Source organism: Hordeum vulgare, unplaced genomic scaffold, assembly GCF_904849725.1.
Source record: "Hordeum vulgare subsp. vulgare unplaced genomic scaffold, MorexV3_pseudomolecules_assembly, whole genome shotgun sequence".
NCBI classification, from domain to species: domain Eukaryota; kingdom Viridiplantae; phylum Streptophyta; class Magnoliopsida; order Poales; family Poaceae; genus Hordeum; species Hordeum vulgare.
The window spans coordinates 1-13,610 of NW_025422682.1; the positions used below are offsets into that span (position 1 = coordinate 1).

Below are 13,610 nucleotides of genomic sequence, written 5' to 3' on the forward strand. Positions count from 1 at the left end.
TCAATATTCTCGCATTTATTGCTACTGCACTGTTCATTCTAATTCCTACTTCTTTTTTACTTATTATTTATGTAAAAACAGTCAGCCAAAATAATTAAGTGGAATTCCAATTAATCATTGAAGAAATGAAAAAGGGATTAAATAAAAAAAATCCAAGTCTTAAATGAAAGGATCTGGTTGGAATCTTAAAGTGTGGTAGAAAGAACTACATATAGTTTTTTCTACGACACTTTAGAGTCTTTCTATTATATTATCTTTGAATCTACATAGAATAGATTAGTAGATTGAAATAGTTAAGTAGTCTAATTCAATTTCTTTTTTCATTGCATCCACTTAATTTCAATCAGGTCAAAATAAAAAAATCGAAGACAATTCTTGACCAAAGAATCCATGGAAGGAAAGAAAAATAATATAAGAATAGACTATAGTAAAAAGTAAAAGGAAAAAACCAGCGAATCTTTCATGCTTAAATATCCCGCGAGATGCTTCAAAAGAGAATAAAAATTATTCTAAGAATAAAGAAAGAGTATAAAACAAATGGAAAATGTGTGATATGCCGTGAATAGTTCCGTGGAAGAAAGTCTAATTTTCTTATGTATAGAACTTTTTTTAACCATTAGTCATTTCTAGTAGAAATTCTTAATTGGTATAATGGCTCTTTCTTACAATACAAGAGTTTCTTACAGGAGTGAAACAAAACTAAAGAAAAAGATTAAAGAATAACGTTTGACAAAATAATTAATGCAAAACGATCAATTAAAAAAAGAATTGATACAACAATTTGATTACTTAATCAATTAGTAGTATCGTATCCCTAGAGTCCACTCCTTCCCCATACTACTAGTGAAAGAGAAAATGTAAAGACTACCATTAAAGCAGCCCAAGCGAGACTTACTATATCCATCTAAATTATGTCTCCTATTTCTATGAAGGGATTATTCTACTATTGATCAATAATCATAGTGGAATCAAGGGTACAGAGTCAAAAAGGGCTTCTGCCCTAAGGCCATGGATCAATCAGTTCAAGGAATTTACTCCTAACAAATTCTTATAGGAATTCTTGTAGAATTAGAGAGCATTAAAAATACGATACTATAAAGCCCTTTTTTCCTTACCTTAAAAAAGAAAGAGTACGGGAATGATGTCCTGAATAGAAGAAGCGGGAATAGGAAGATTTTTTATTCCTTTTGTTACTCTAGTGTATGTAGGTCACATAAGATGTACGATAAAAAAATGTATGATAATTAGGAAGTCTTGATATTCTTTCGTGGAGTCCCTTCTGGAATCTTAGATTGAAAAAGAGAAGAATGCCCCTTAGGGACCTTTCTTTGGATACCAAGATTTCTGACATCTTATCCTCGTATTTAAAAATTCTCAAATCGAATCAATTAAGAACCAATTCAAATTCATATAATAAAAGAATAAGGAAACACTACCTCACCCCTATTGATAACCATTTTGGCCACTACCGCCAAAACAAACCCTAACCCTAGTTTAAGGATAGAACTATGGTATGGTTTCTCTAAACCCAGTATCGGCAGGCTTAGTTACTCTCTTGCCCGAACTTATGCGAAGTAAAAATTGATTGAATTCGATCAGTACTAGAAAACCTAAGTATTTTATTGATCAGGCGGCACCCAGATTTGAACTGGGGATAAAGGATTTGCAGTCCCCTGCCTTACCGCTTGGCCATGCCGCCAAAAAATCCGATCGAAAATCTAGAAAACAGCAAGTATTCATCCACGTTTTCTTACGAAAAGCCCCTTTCTTTTATTTTGAATATAATTAAACTTACTTTTTTCCAATCTTTTTCAAAAAAGATACTCCTGCTTTTTTTGATCCAGTTTCGATTATTCTCCTCGATAGATTCTATCTTAAAACATACATTGCTAACACAATAAAACTTCCCATTTCTTTCTATTGAGATGAAAAAGAAGAAAAGTGGATTTCTAGTCACAGGCTGCAAAATTCAGAACAAATTGGAACCATTAACTAGAATTCTCTTTCTTTTTTGAATTGCAGTAGTGAACTACTCTTAAATCGGTATTATCTCCCCCCCTTCAATTTCAATGGCATAATAAAATATTATGGCTTTATGCTTAATCCGTGTATAGGTGAACTTTAGGTCCGAGCAGCATTATTATCCAAAGATCCCCTTTATGTACATATCTCTATGGGGAATCGTGCTTTAATTTTTCAAAGTATTAAATTAAATATCTTGAATAAAAAAAGGAAATTTGCTCTGATATTAGAGTATAACCTGACTATCTTGGCCTACCCAAGTGAAATTACGATAAAAGAAAAGCATGGATATGGGGAGAGGTGGATAATTAGATTGGCATGTACTTAAAAAAGGGACTTACTTTATTTTAGAATTCCACAATGAAATACTTAATTTTCTAGCAATTATACTACTCCGATCCGAAATAAAAAAGAACCCTCAAATTATTTTTAGAAATTAAAGTAAGCACGCTATTCTAAATCGAAGTAAAGTAAAACTTTCTAGTGTATTATATTACGGCTTTATTACATTCATAGAAAGGGGATAAAATGAGAAATCTTTGCCATTCAATCTGATTAGAATATTATAAAGTATAAGTGGCATAATTTTTTTTGTAGGAATATTTTAGCAATTCATTTTCATTTCATTTGTACCCCTGGTAAACTAGAATTTTCGTCGAAATGGTCTCTATTCATATGTATGAAATACATATATGAAATACGTATGTGGAGTTCCCTAGAATTTCATGTGATTCAGTAAACAGAATATAGATTCCATGATTGCTAGATCAATCCGTAGGGATTGATGAAGAGTGAGCTGATAATGGAATTTTTCTTTGATAAACAGGAAACTTAAGATTAAGATGCTCCGGAATGGAAACGAGGGAATGTCCACAATACCCGGATTTAGTCAGATCCAATTCGAGGGATTTTTTAGGTTCATTAATCAAGCCTTGGCAGAAGAACTTGACAAGTTTCCAACAATTAAAGATCCAGATCACGAAATTGCATTTCAATTATTTGCGAAAGGATATCAATTGCTAGAACCCTCGATAAAAGAAAGAGATGCTGTGTATGAATCACTCACCTATTCTTCCGAATTATATGTATCTGCGAGATTAATTTTTGGTTTCGATGTGCAAAAGCAAACCATTTCTATCGGAAACATTCCTATAATGAATTCCTTAGGAACCTTTATTATAAATGGAATATACCGAATTGTGATCAATCAAATATTGCTAAGTCCTGGTATTTACTACCGCTCGGAATTAGATCATAAGGGAATTTCTATCTACACCGGGACTATAATATCAGATTGGGGAGGGAGATCGGAATTAGCAATTGATAAAAAAGAAAGGATATGGGCTCGCGTGAGTAGAAAACAAAAGATATCTATTCTAGTTCTATCATCAGCTATGGGTTCGAATCTAAGAGAAATTCTAGATAATGTTTCCTACCCTGAAATTTTCTTGTCTTTCCCGAATGCTAAGGAGAAGAAGAGGATTGAGTCAAAAGAAAAAGCTATTTTGGAGTTTTATCAACAATTTGCTTGTGTAGGTGGGGACCTGGTATTTTCGGAGTCCTTATGCGAGGAATTACAAAAGAAATTTTTTCAACAAAAATGTGAATTAGGAAGGATTGGTCGACGAAATATGAATCGGAGACTTAATCTTGATATACCTCAGAACAATACATTCTTGTTACCACGAGATGTATTGGCCGCTACGGATCATTTGATTGGAATGAAATTTGGAACGGGTATACTTGACGATGACGATATGAATCACTTGAAAAATAAACGTATTCGTTCGGTTGCGGATCTGTTACAAGATCAATTCGGATTGGCTCTTGGTCGTTTACAACATGCAGTTCAAAAAACTATTCGTAGAGTATTCATACGTCAATCGAAACCGACTCCCCAAACTTTGGTAACTCCAACTTCAACTTCAATTTTATTAATAACTACTTATGAGACCTTTTTTGGCACATACCCATTATCTCAAGTTTTTGATCAAACGAATCCATTGACACAAACTGTTCATGGGCGAAAAGTGAGTTGTTTAGGTCCTGGAGGGTTGACGGGGAGAACCGCAAGTTTTCGGAGCCGAGATATTCATCCGAGTCACTATGGGCGTATTTGTCCAATTGACACGTCTGAAGGAATCAATGTTGGACTTACTGGATCCTTAGCAATTCATGCGAGAATTGATCACTTGTGGGGATCTATAGAGAGTCCGTTTTATGAAATATCTGCTGAGAAAGCAAAAGAAAAAAAAGAGAGACAGGTGGTTTATCTATCACCAAATAGAGATGAGTATTATATGATAGCAGCAGGAAATTCTTTGTCCTTGAATCAAGGTATTCAGGAAGAACAGGTTGTTCCAGCTAGATACCGCCAAGAATTCTTGACTATTGCATGGGAACAGATTCATGTTAGAAGTATTTTTCCTTTCCAATATTTTTCTATTGGGGGTTCTCTCATTCCTTTTATTGAGCACAATGATGCGAATCGGGCTTTAATGAGTTCTAATATGCAGCGCCAAGCAGTTCCACTTTCTCGGTCCGAGAAATGCATTGTTGGAACTGGATTGGAACGCCAAACAGCTCTAGATTCGAGGGTTTCCGTTATAGCCGAACGCGAGGGAAAGATCATTTCTACTGATAGTCATAAGATACTTTTATCAAGTAGTGGGAAGACTATAAGTATTCCTTTAGTTAACCACCGTCGCTCTAACAAAAATACTTGTATGCACCAAAAACCTCGGGTTCCACGGGGTAAATCCATTAAAAAAGGACAAATTTTAGCAGAAGGAGCTGCTACAGTTGGGGGGGAACTTGCTTTAGGAAAAAACGTATTAGTAGCTTATATGCCATGGGAAGGTTACAATTTTGAAGACGCAGTACTAATTAGCGAACGTTTGGTATATGAGGATATTTATACCTCTTTTCACATCCGGAAATATGAAATTCAGACGGATACGACAAGCCAGGGCTCCGCTGAAAAAATCACTAAAGAAATACCACATCTAGAAGAACATTTACTCCGCAATTTGGACAAAAATGGAGTTGTTAGGTTGGGATCCTGGGTAGAAACTGGTGATATTTTAGTAGGTAAATTAACGCCTCAGATAGCGAGCGAATCATCATATATCGCAGAAGCTGGATTATTACGGGCCATATTCGGCCTTGAGGTTTCCACTTCAAAAGAAACTTCTCTGAAATTACCTATAGGTGGAAGAGGGCGCGTTATCGATGTGAAATGGATCCAAAGGGACCCCCTCGACATAATGGTTCGTGTATATATTTTACAGAAACGTGAAATCAAAGTTGGGGATAAAGTAGCCGGAAGACATGGGAATAAAGGGATCATTTCCAAAATTTTGCCTAGGCAAGATATGCCCTATTTGCAAGATGGAACACCCGTTGATATGGTCTTCAATCCCTTAGGAGTACCCTCCCGAATGAATGTGGGACAAATATTTGAAAGCTCGCTCGGATTAGCGGGGGATCTGCTAAAGAAACATTATAGAATAGCACCCTTTGATGAGAGATATGAGCAAGAGGCTTCAAGAAAACTTGTGTTTTCAGAATTATATGAAGCCAGTAAAGAAACAAAAAATCCATGGGTATTTGAACCCGAGTACCCGGGAAAAAGCAGAATATTTGATGGAAGAACAGGCGACCCCTTTGAGCAACCTGTTCTAATAGGGAAGTCCTATATCTTAAAATTAATTCATCAAGTTGATGAGAAAATTCATGGGCGTTCTACTGGGCCCTACTCACTTGTTACACAACAACCGGTTAGAGGAAGAGCCAAGCAAGGGGGACAACGAGTAGGAGAAATGGAAGTTTGGGCTTTAGAAGGATTTGGTGTTGCTCATATTTTACAAGAGATACTTACTTATAAATCTGACCATCTTATAGCTCGCCAAGAAATACTTAATGCTACGATCTGGGGAAAAAGAATACCTAATCATGAGGATCCTCCAGAATCTTTTCGAGTGCTCGTTCGAGAACTACGATCTTTGGCTCTAGAACTGAATCATTTCCTTGTATCTGAAAAGAACTTCCAGGTTAATAGGGAGGAAGTTTGATCGGAATAAATATAAATTCTTTTCTTATTTCTATTTTATGATTGACCAATATAAACATCAACAACTTCAAATTGGACTCGTTTCCCCTCAACAAATAAAGGCTTGGGCTAACAAAAACCTACCTAATGGAGAAGCCGTTGGCGAAGTCACAAGGCCCTCTACTTTTCATTATAAAACCGATAAACCAGAAAAAGATGGATTGTTTTGCGAAAGAATCTTTGGACCCATAAAAAGCGGGATTTGCGGTTGTGGCAATTCTCGAGCGAGCGGAGCTGAAAACGAAGACGAAAGATTTTGCCAAAAATGCGGGGTAGAATTTGTGGATTCTCGGATACGAAGATATCAAATGGGATACATCAAACTCGCATGTCCCGTGACTCATGTGTGGTATTTGAAAGGTCTTCCTAGTTATATCGCGAATCTTTTAGATAAACCTCTTAAGAAGTTGGAGGGCCTAGTATACGGCGATTTCTCTTTTGCTAGGCCCAGCACTAAAAAACCCACTTTTTTACGATTACGAGGTTTATTCGAAGAGGAAATTGCATCCTGTAACCACAGCATTTCTCCCTTTTTTTCTACCCCAGGCTTTGCAACATTTCGAAATCGGGAAATTGCGACAGGAGCAGGTGCTATTAGAGAACAATTAGCAGATTTGGATTTGCGAATTATTATAGAGAATTCTTTGGTCGAATGGAAGGAATTAGAAGACGAGGGGTATAGTGGAGATGAGTGGGAAGATAGAAAAAGACGAATAAGAAAAGTTTTTTTGATTAGACGCATGCAATTGGCGAAACATTTTATTCAAACAAATGTAGAACCAGAATGGATGGTTTTGTGCTTATTACCGGTTCTTCCTCCCGAATTGAGACCTATTGTTTATAGGTCTGGAGATAAAGTAGTGACTTCAGACATTAATGAACTTTATAAGAGAGTTATCCGTCGGAACAACAATCTTGCCTATCTATTAAAAAGAAGTGAATTAGCGCCAGCAGATTTAGTAATGTGCCAGGAAAAATTGGTACAAGAAGCCGTGGATACACTTCTTGATAGTGGGTCCCGCGGGCAACCGACGAGGGATGGTCACAATAAAGTATACAAATCACTTTCAGATGTAATTGAAGGTAAAGAGGGAAGGTTTCGCGAGACTCTGCTTGGGAAACGGGTCGATTACTCGGGGCGTTCTGTCATTGTTGTGGGTCCTTCGCTTTCATTACATCAATGTGGATTACCTCTAGAGATAGCAATAAAGCTTTTTCAGCTATTTGTAATTCGCGATTTAATCACGAAACGCGCCACTTCTAATGTCAGGATTGCTAAAAGGAAAATTTGGGAAAAGGAACCCATTGTATGGGAAATACTTCAAGAAGTTATGCGGGGACATCCTGTACTGTTAAATAGAGCACCTACTCTGCATAGATTAGGCATACAGGCCTTTCAACCCACTTTAGTAGAGGGGCGTACTATTTCTTTACACCCATTAGTGTGTAAGGGTTTCAATGCAGACTTTGATGGAGATCAAATGGCTGTTCATCTACCTTTATCCTTGGAAGCTCAGGCGGAAGCCCGTTTACTTATGTTTTCTCATATGAATCTCTTATCTCCTGCTATTGGGGATCCTATTTGCGTACCAACCCAAGACATGCTTATCGGGCTTTATGTATTAACAATTGGAAAGCGTCGAGGTATTTGTGCAAATAGATATAATAGTTTCAGAAACTATCCAAATTTAAAAGTCAATTACAATAATAATAATTCTAAGTATAGGAAAGATAAAGAACCCCATTTTTCTAGTTCTTATGATGCACTGGGAGCTTATAGACAAAAACTAATCAGTTTAGATAGTCCCTTGTGGCTACGATGGAACCTGGATCAACGCGTCATTGGGTCAAGAGAAGTTCCGATTGAAATTCAATATGAATCTTTGGGGACTTATCATGAGATTTATGCTCACTATCTAATAATGGGAAATAGAAAAAAAGAAATTCGTTCGATATACATTCGAACCACTCTTGGTCATATTTCTTTTTATAGAGAAATAGAGGAAGCCGTACAAGGATTTAGTCAGGCCTATTCATACACTACCTAAACAAGAAAGTTAGATTCGGCGATGCCCCTCCCCTTTGCTTTCGGGGGGCATTCCGATTTCCCTAGTATCATCATTATTTGCCACGCGAATCCAGATTGAGATTGAGGCAATTAAGTTAATTAAATTTTCGAATCACTGACTCAGGCCCATTGTCGAATCCTACTCAGCAATTGTCGAATCCTACTCAGCCGAAAAGGGGGTACTTATGTATGGCGGAACGGGCCAATCTGGTCTTTCATAATAAAGAGATAGACGGAACTGGTATGAAACGACTTATTAGCAGATTAATAGATCATTTTGGAATGGGATATACATCCCATATACTGGATCAACTAAAGACTCTGGGCTTCTATCAAGCCACTACTACATCGATTTCGTTAGGAATCGAGGATCTTTTAACAATACCCTCTAAGGGATGGTTAGTCCAAGACGCGGAACAACAGAGTTTTCTTTTGGAGAAACACTATTATTATGGGGCTGTACACGCGGTAGAAAAATTACGCCAATCTGTTGAGATATGGTATGCGACAAGTGAATATTTGAAACAAGAAATGAATTCAAATTTTCGGATAACGGATCCTTCTAATCCAGTCTATCTAATGTCTTTTTCAGGAGCCAGAGGAAATGCATCTCAAGTACACCAATTAGTAGGTATGAGAGGATTAATGTCGGACCCTCAAGGACAAATGATTGATTTACCTATTCAAAGCAATTTACGCGAGGGACTTTCTTTGACAGAATATATAATTTCCTGCTATGGAGCCCGCAAAGGGGTTGTAGATACTGCTGTACGAACAGCAGATGCTGGATATCTTACACGTAGACTTGTTGAAGTAGTTCAACATATTATTGTGCGTAGAAGAGATTGTGGTACTATCCGAGGTATTTCTGTAAGTCCTCAAAATGGGATGACGGAAAAACTTTTTGTCCAAACACTAATTGGTCGTGTATTAGCAGACGATATATATATCGGTTCACGATGCATTGCCGCGCGAAATCAAGATATTGGAATTGGATTAGTCAATCGATTCATAACTGCCTTTCGAGCACAACCATTTCGAGCACAACCAATATATATTAGAACCCCCTTTACTTGCCGAAGCACTTCTTGGATCTGTCAATTATGCTATGGCCGGAGTCCTACTCATAGTGATCTGGTGGAATTGGGAGAAGCCGTAGGTATTATTGCGGGTCAATCAATTGGGGAGCCAGGGACTCAACTAACATTAAGAACTTTTCATACTGGCGGAGTATTCACAGGGGGTACTGCCGACCTTGTACGATCCCCTTCGAATGGAAAAATCCAATTCAATGAGAATTTGGTTCACCCCACACGTACCCGTCATGGACAGCCTGCTTTTCTATGTTATATAGACTTGCATGTAACTATTCAGAGTCAAGATATTCTATATAGTGTGAATATTCCCTCAAAAAGCTTGATTCTAGTGCAAAATGATCAATATGTAAAATCTGAACAAGTAATTGCGGAGATTCGTGCCGGAACGTCCACTTTACATTTTAAAGAAAGGGTACAAAAGCATATTTATTCTGAATCAGACGGCGAAATGCACTGGAGTACTGATGTTTACCATGCGCCCGAATATCAATATGGTAATCTTCGTCGATTACCAAAAACAAGCCATTTATGGATATTATCCGTAAGTATGTGCAGATCCAGTATAGCGTCTTTTTCACTCCACAAGGATCAAGATCAAATGAATACTTATGGTAAAAAAGATAGGGAAATTCTTGATTATTCAACGTCGGATCGAATCATGTCCAATGGCCATTGGAATTTGATCTATCCTTCTATTTTTCAAGATAATTCAGATTTGTTGGCGAAAAAGCGAAGAAATAGGTTCGTCATTCCATTACAATATCATCAAGAACAAGAGAAAGAACTAATATCCTGTTTTGGGATTTCGATTGAAATCCCCTTTATGGGTGTTTTACGTAGAAATACTATTTTTGCTTATTTTGACGATCCCCGATACAGAAAAGATAAAAAGGGTTCAGGAATTGTTAAATTTAGATATAGGACCCTAGAAGAAGAATATAGGACTCGAGCGGAAGACTCAGAAGAGGAATATGAGACCCTAGAACACGAATACAGGACCCGAGAGGACGAATATGAAACCCTAGAAGAATCTAAATATGGAATCCTAGAAGACGAATACGAATATGAAACCCTAGAAAACGAATATGGGAGCCCAGAAAACAAATATGGGAACCCAGAGAACGAATATAGGACTTTAGAGAAAGACTCAGAAGAGGAATATGGGAACCCAGAGAGCAAATATAGGACCCAAGAGGACGAATATGGAACTTTAGAAGAAGACTCAGAAGACGAATATGGCAGCCCCGGGGAAAGCGGCGAGGAAAAATATGGTACTTTAGAGGAAGACTCAGAAGAAGACTCAGAGGACGAATACGAGAGCCCAGAGGAAGATTCCATCTTAAAAAAAGAGGGTTTGATTGAGCATCGAGGAACAAAAGAATTTAGTCTAAAATACCAAAAAGAAGTAGATCGGTTTTTTTTCATTCTTCAAGAACTTCATATCTTGCCGAGATCTTCATCCCTAAAGATACTTGACAATAGTATTATTGGAGTGGATACACAACTCACAAAAAATACAAGAAGTGGACTAGGCGGACTGGTCCGAGTGAAGAGAAAAAAAAGCCATACGGAACTCAAAATATTTTCCGGAGATATTCATTTTCCTGAAGAGGCAGATAAGATATTAGGTGGGTGTTTGATACCGCCAGAAAGACAAAAAAAAGATTCTAAGGAATCAAAAAAAAAGAAAAATTGGGTCTATGTTCAACGGAAAAAAATTCTCAAGAGCAAGGAAAAGTATTTTGTTTCCGTTCGCCCTACAGTGGCATATGAAATGGACGAAGGAAGAAATTTAGCAACACTTTTCCCGCAGGATCTCTTGCAAGAAGAAAATAATCTCCAAATTCGACTTGTCAATTTTATTTATCATGAAAATAGCAAGTTAACTCAAAGAATTTATCACACAAATAGTCAATTTGTTAGAACTTGCTTAGTAGTGAATTGGGAACAAGAAGAAAAAGAAAAGGCTGGTGCTTCCCTTGTTGAGGTAAGAGCAAATGATCTTATTCGCGATTTCCTAAGAATTGAGTTAGTCAAGTCCACTATTTCGTATACACGAAAAAGGTATGATAGGACAAGTGGAGGACCGACTCCCCATAATAGGTTAGATCGCGCCAATAGCAATTCTTTTTATTCCAAGGCGAAGATTGAATCACTTAGCCAACATCAAGAAGCTATTGGCACTTTGTTGAATCGAAATAAAGAATACCAATCTTTGATGATTTTGTCGGCATCCAACTGTTCTCGAATTGGTTTATTCAAGAATTCAAAACATCCCAATGCGATAAAAGAATGGAATCCTAGAATTCCTATTCTAGAAATTTTTGGGCCCTTAGGGGCTATTGTAGCTAGTATATCGCATTTTTCTTCATCTTACTATTTACTAACGCATAATAAAATCCTGCTAAAAAAATATTTGTTCGTTGACAATTTGAAACAAACCTTCCAAGTACTTCAAGAACTTAAATACTCTTTAATAGATGAAAATAAAAGGATTTCCAATTTCGATAGTAACATAATGTTGGATCCATTCCTTTTGAATTGTCACTTTGTCCATCATGATTCTTGGGAAGAGACATTGGCAATAATTCACCTTGGACAATTTATTTGTGAAAATGTATGTCTATTTAAATCGCACATAAAAAAATCTGGTCAAATTTTCAGTGTAAATATGGATTCCTTTGTTATAAGAGCAGCTAAACCTTATTTGGCCACTACAGGAGCAACTGTTAATGGTCATTATGGAGAAATCCTTTACAAGGGAGATAGGTTAGTTACGTTTATATATGAAAAATCGAGATCTAGTGACATAACGCAAGGTCTTCCAAAAGTGGAACAAATCTTTGAAGCGCGTTCAATTGATTCATTATCCCCCAATCTCGAAAGGAGAATTGAGGATTGGAATGAGCGTATACCAAGAATTCTTGGGGTCCCTTGGGGATTCTTGATTGGAGCTGAGCTAACCATAGCCCAAAGTCGTATTTCTTTGGTTAATAAAATCCAAAAGGTTTATCGATCCCAAGGGGTACAGATCCATAATAGACATATAGAGATTATTATACGCCAAGTAACATCAAAAGTGCGGGTTTCCGAAGATGGAATGTCTAATGTTTTTTCGCCTGGGGAATTAATCGGACTATTGCGAGCGGAACGAGCAGGGCGAGCTTTGGATGAATCGATCTATTATCGGGCAATCTTATTGGGAATAACAAGGGCTTCCCTGAATACCCAAAGTTTCATATCTGAAGCAAGTTTTCAAGAAACTGCTCGAGTTTTAGCAAAAGCTGCCCTACGAGGTCGCATTGATTGGTTGAAAGGCTTGAAAGAAAACGTAGTTCTGGGGGGGATTATACCTGTTGGTACCGGATTCCAAAAATTTGTGCATCGTTCCCCACAAGACAAGAACCTTTATTTCGAAATAAAAAAAAAAAATCTATTCGCGTCGGAAATGAGAGATTTTTTGTTTCTCCATACAGAATTAGTTTCTTCAGATTCTGACGTAACAAACAATTTTTATGAGACATAAAAACCCCCATTTAACATTTAACCCTAAGGATACATAAAACATATTTTTTACTTTACTAGACTTTTGAACTTAGAACACTAACAGGTTAAATTTTAGATTTTTAAGATTTTTATTTTAATAAGTAAAACAAGTCAGTTAATTCATTAAATTAAGGTTTTGTTTATACCATGTATCAATGTATCAATGGCCAACTCTTAGTACAAGGTTCTCTCAGAACAATTATTATTTTATTTATTTCAAGCTATTTCGGATCTTTCTTAATCTTCAAAAAGAAATAAATTCCGTAATGGAATGTTAGGATGAAAAAAAAAGGAAGTGTGGAAAAAATGACAAGAAGATATTGGAACATTAATTTGAAAGAGATGATAGAAGCAGGAGTTCATTTTGGTCATGGTATTAAGAAATGGAATCCTAAAATGGCCCCTTACATTTCGGCAAAGCGTAAAGGTACTCATATTATAAATCTCGCTAGAACGGCCCGTTTTTTATCAGAAGCTTGTGATTTAGTTTTTGATGCAGCAAGTCAGGGAAAAAGTTTCTTAATTGTTGGTACCAAAAAAAGAGCAACAGATTTAGTAGCATCAGCTGCAATAAGGGCTCGTTGTCATTATGTTAATAAAAAGTGGTTCAGTGGTATGTTAACGAATTGGTCGATTACGAAAACTAGACTTTCTCAATTTAGAGACTTAAGAGCGGAAGAAAAAATGGGAAAATTCCACCATCTCCCAAAAAGAGATGTGGCAATCTTGAAGAGAAAATTATCTACCTTACAAAGGTATCTCGGCG

At 36.8% G+C, this 13,610-nt stretch overlaps 2 protein-coding genes and 1 non-coding gene across 3 annotated transcripts; 2 read left to right on the top strand and 1 right to left on the bottom strand.

Annotated features, from left to right (window-relative positions):
* The first annotated feature begins 7 nt into the window (after window positions 1-7).
* LOC123422605 (DNA-directed RNA polymerase subunit beta) lies at window positions 8-6,841 on the top strand. Its single transcript, XM_045107704.1, has one exon. It carries the CDS (start codon window positions 2,865-2,867, stop codon window positions 6,093-6,095), a length of 3,231 nt encoding a protein of 1,076 aa, XP_044963639.1. The 5' UTR covers window positions 8-2,864; the 3' UTR covers window positions 6,096-6,841.
* On the bottom strand, window positions 1,629-1,699 carry TRNAC-GCA. Its single transcript has one exon. It is a non-coding gene; the product is annotated as a tRNA-Cys (tRNA).
* Window positions 6,842-8,374: 1,533 nt separating the features above from the next.
* Window positions 8,375-13,522, top strand: LOC123422604 (DNA-directed RNA polymerase subunit beta''). The gene has a single exon (XM_045107703.1). The coding sequence runs from the start codon at window positions 8,391-8,393 to the stop codon at window positions 12,822-12,824; it is 4,434 nt and encodes a 1,477-aa protein (XP_044963638.1). The 5' UTR covers window positions 8,375-8,390; the 3' UTR covers window positions 12,825-13,522.
* The last annotated feature ends 88 nt before the right edge of the window (window positions 13,523-13,610 follow it).

Bases quoted from the DNA above. Each gene is read 5' to 3' on its own strand.
- LOC123422605 (XM_045107704.1), top strand. From the start codon at position 2,865: ATGCTCCGGAATGGAAACGAGGGAATGTCCACAATACCCGGATTTAGT.
- LOC123422604 (XM_045107703.1), top strand. From the start codon at position 8,391: ATGGCGGAACGGGCCAATCTGGTCTTTCATAATAAAGAGATAGACGGA.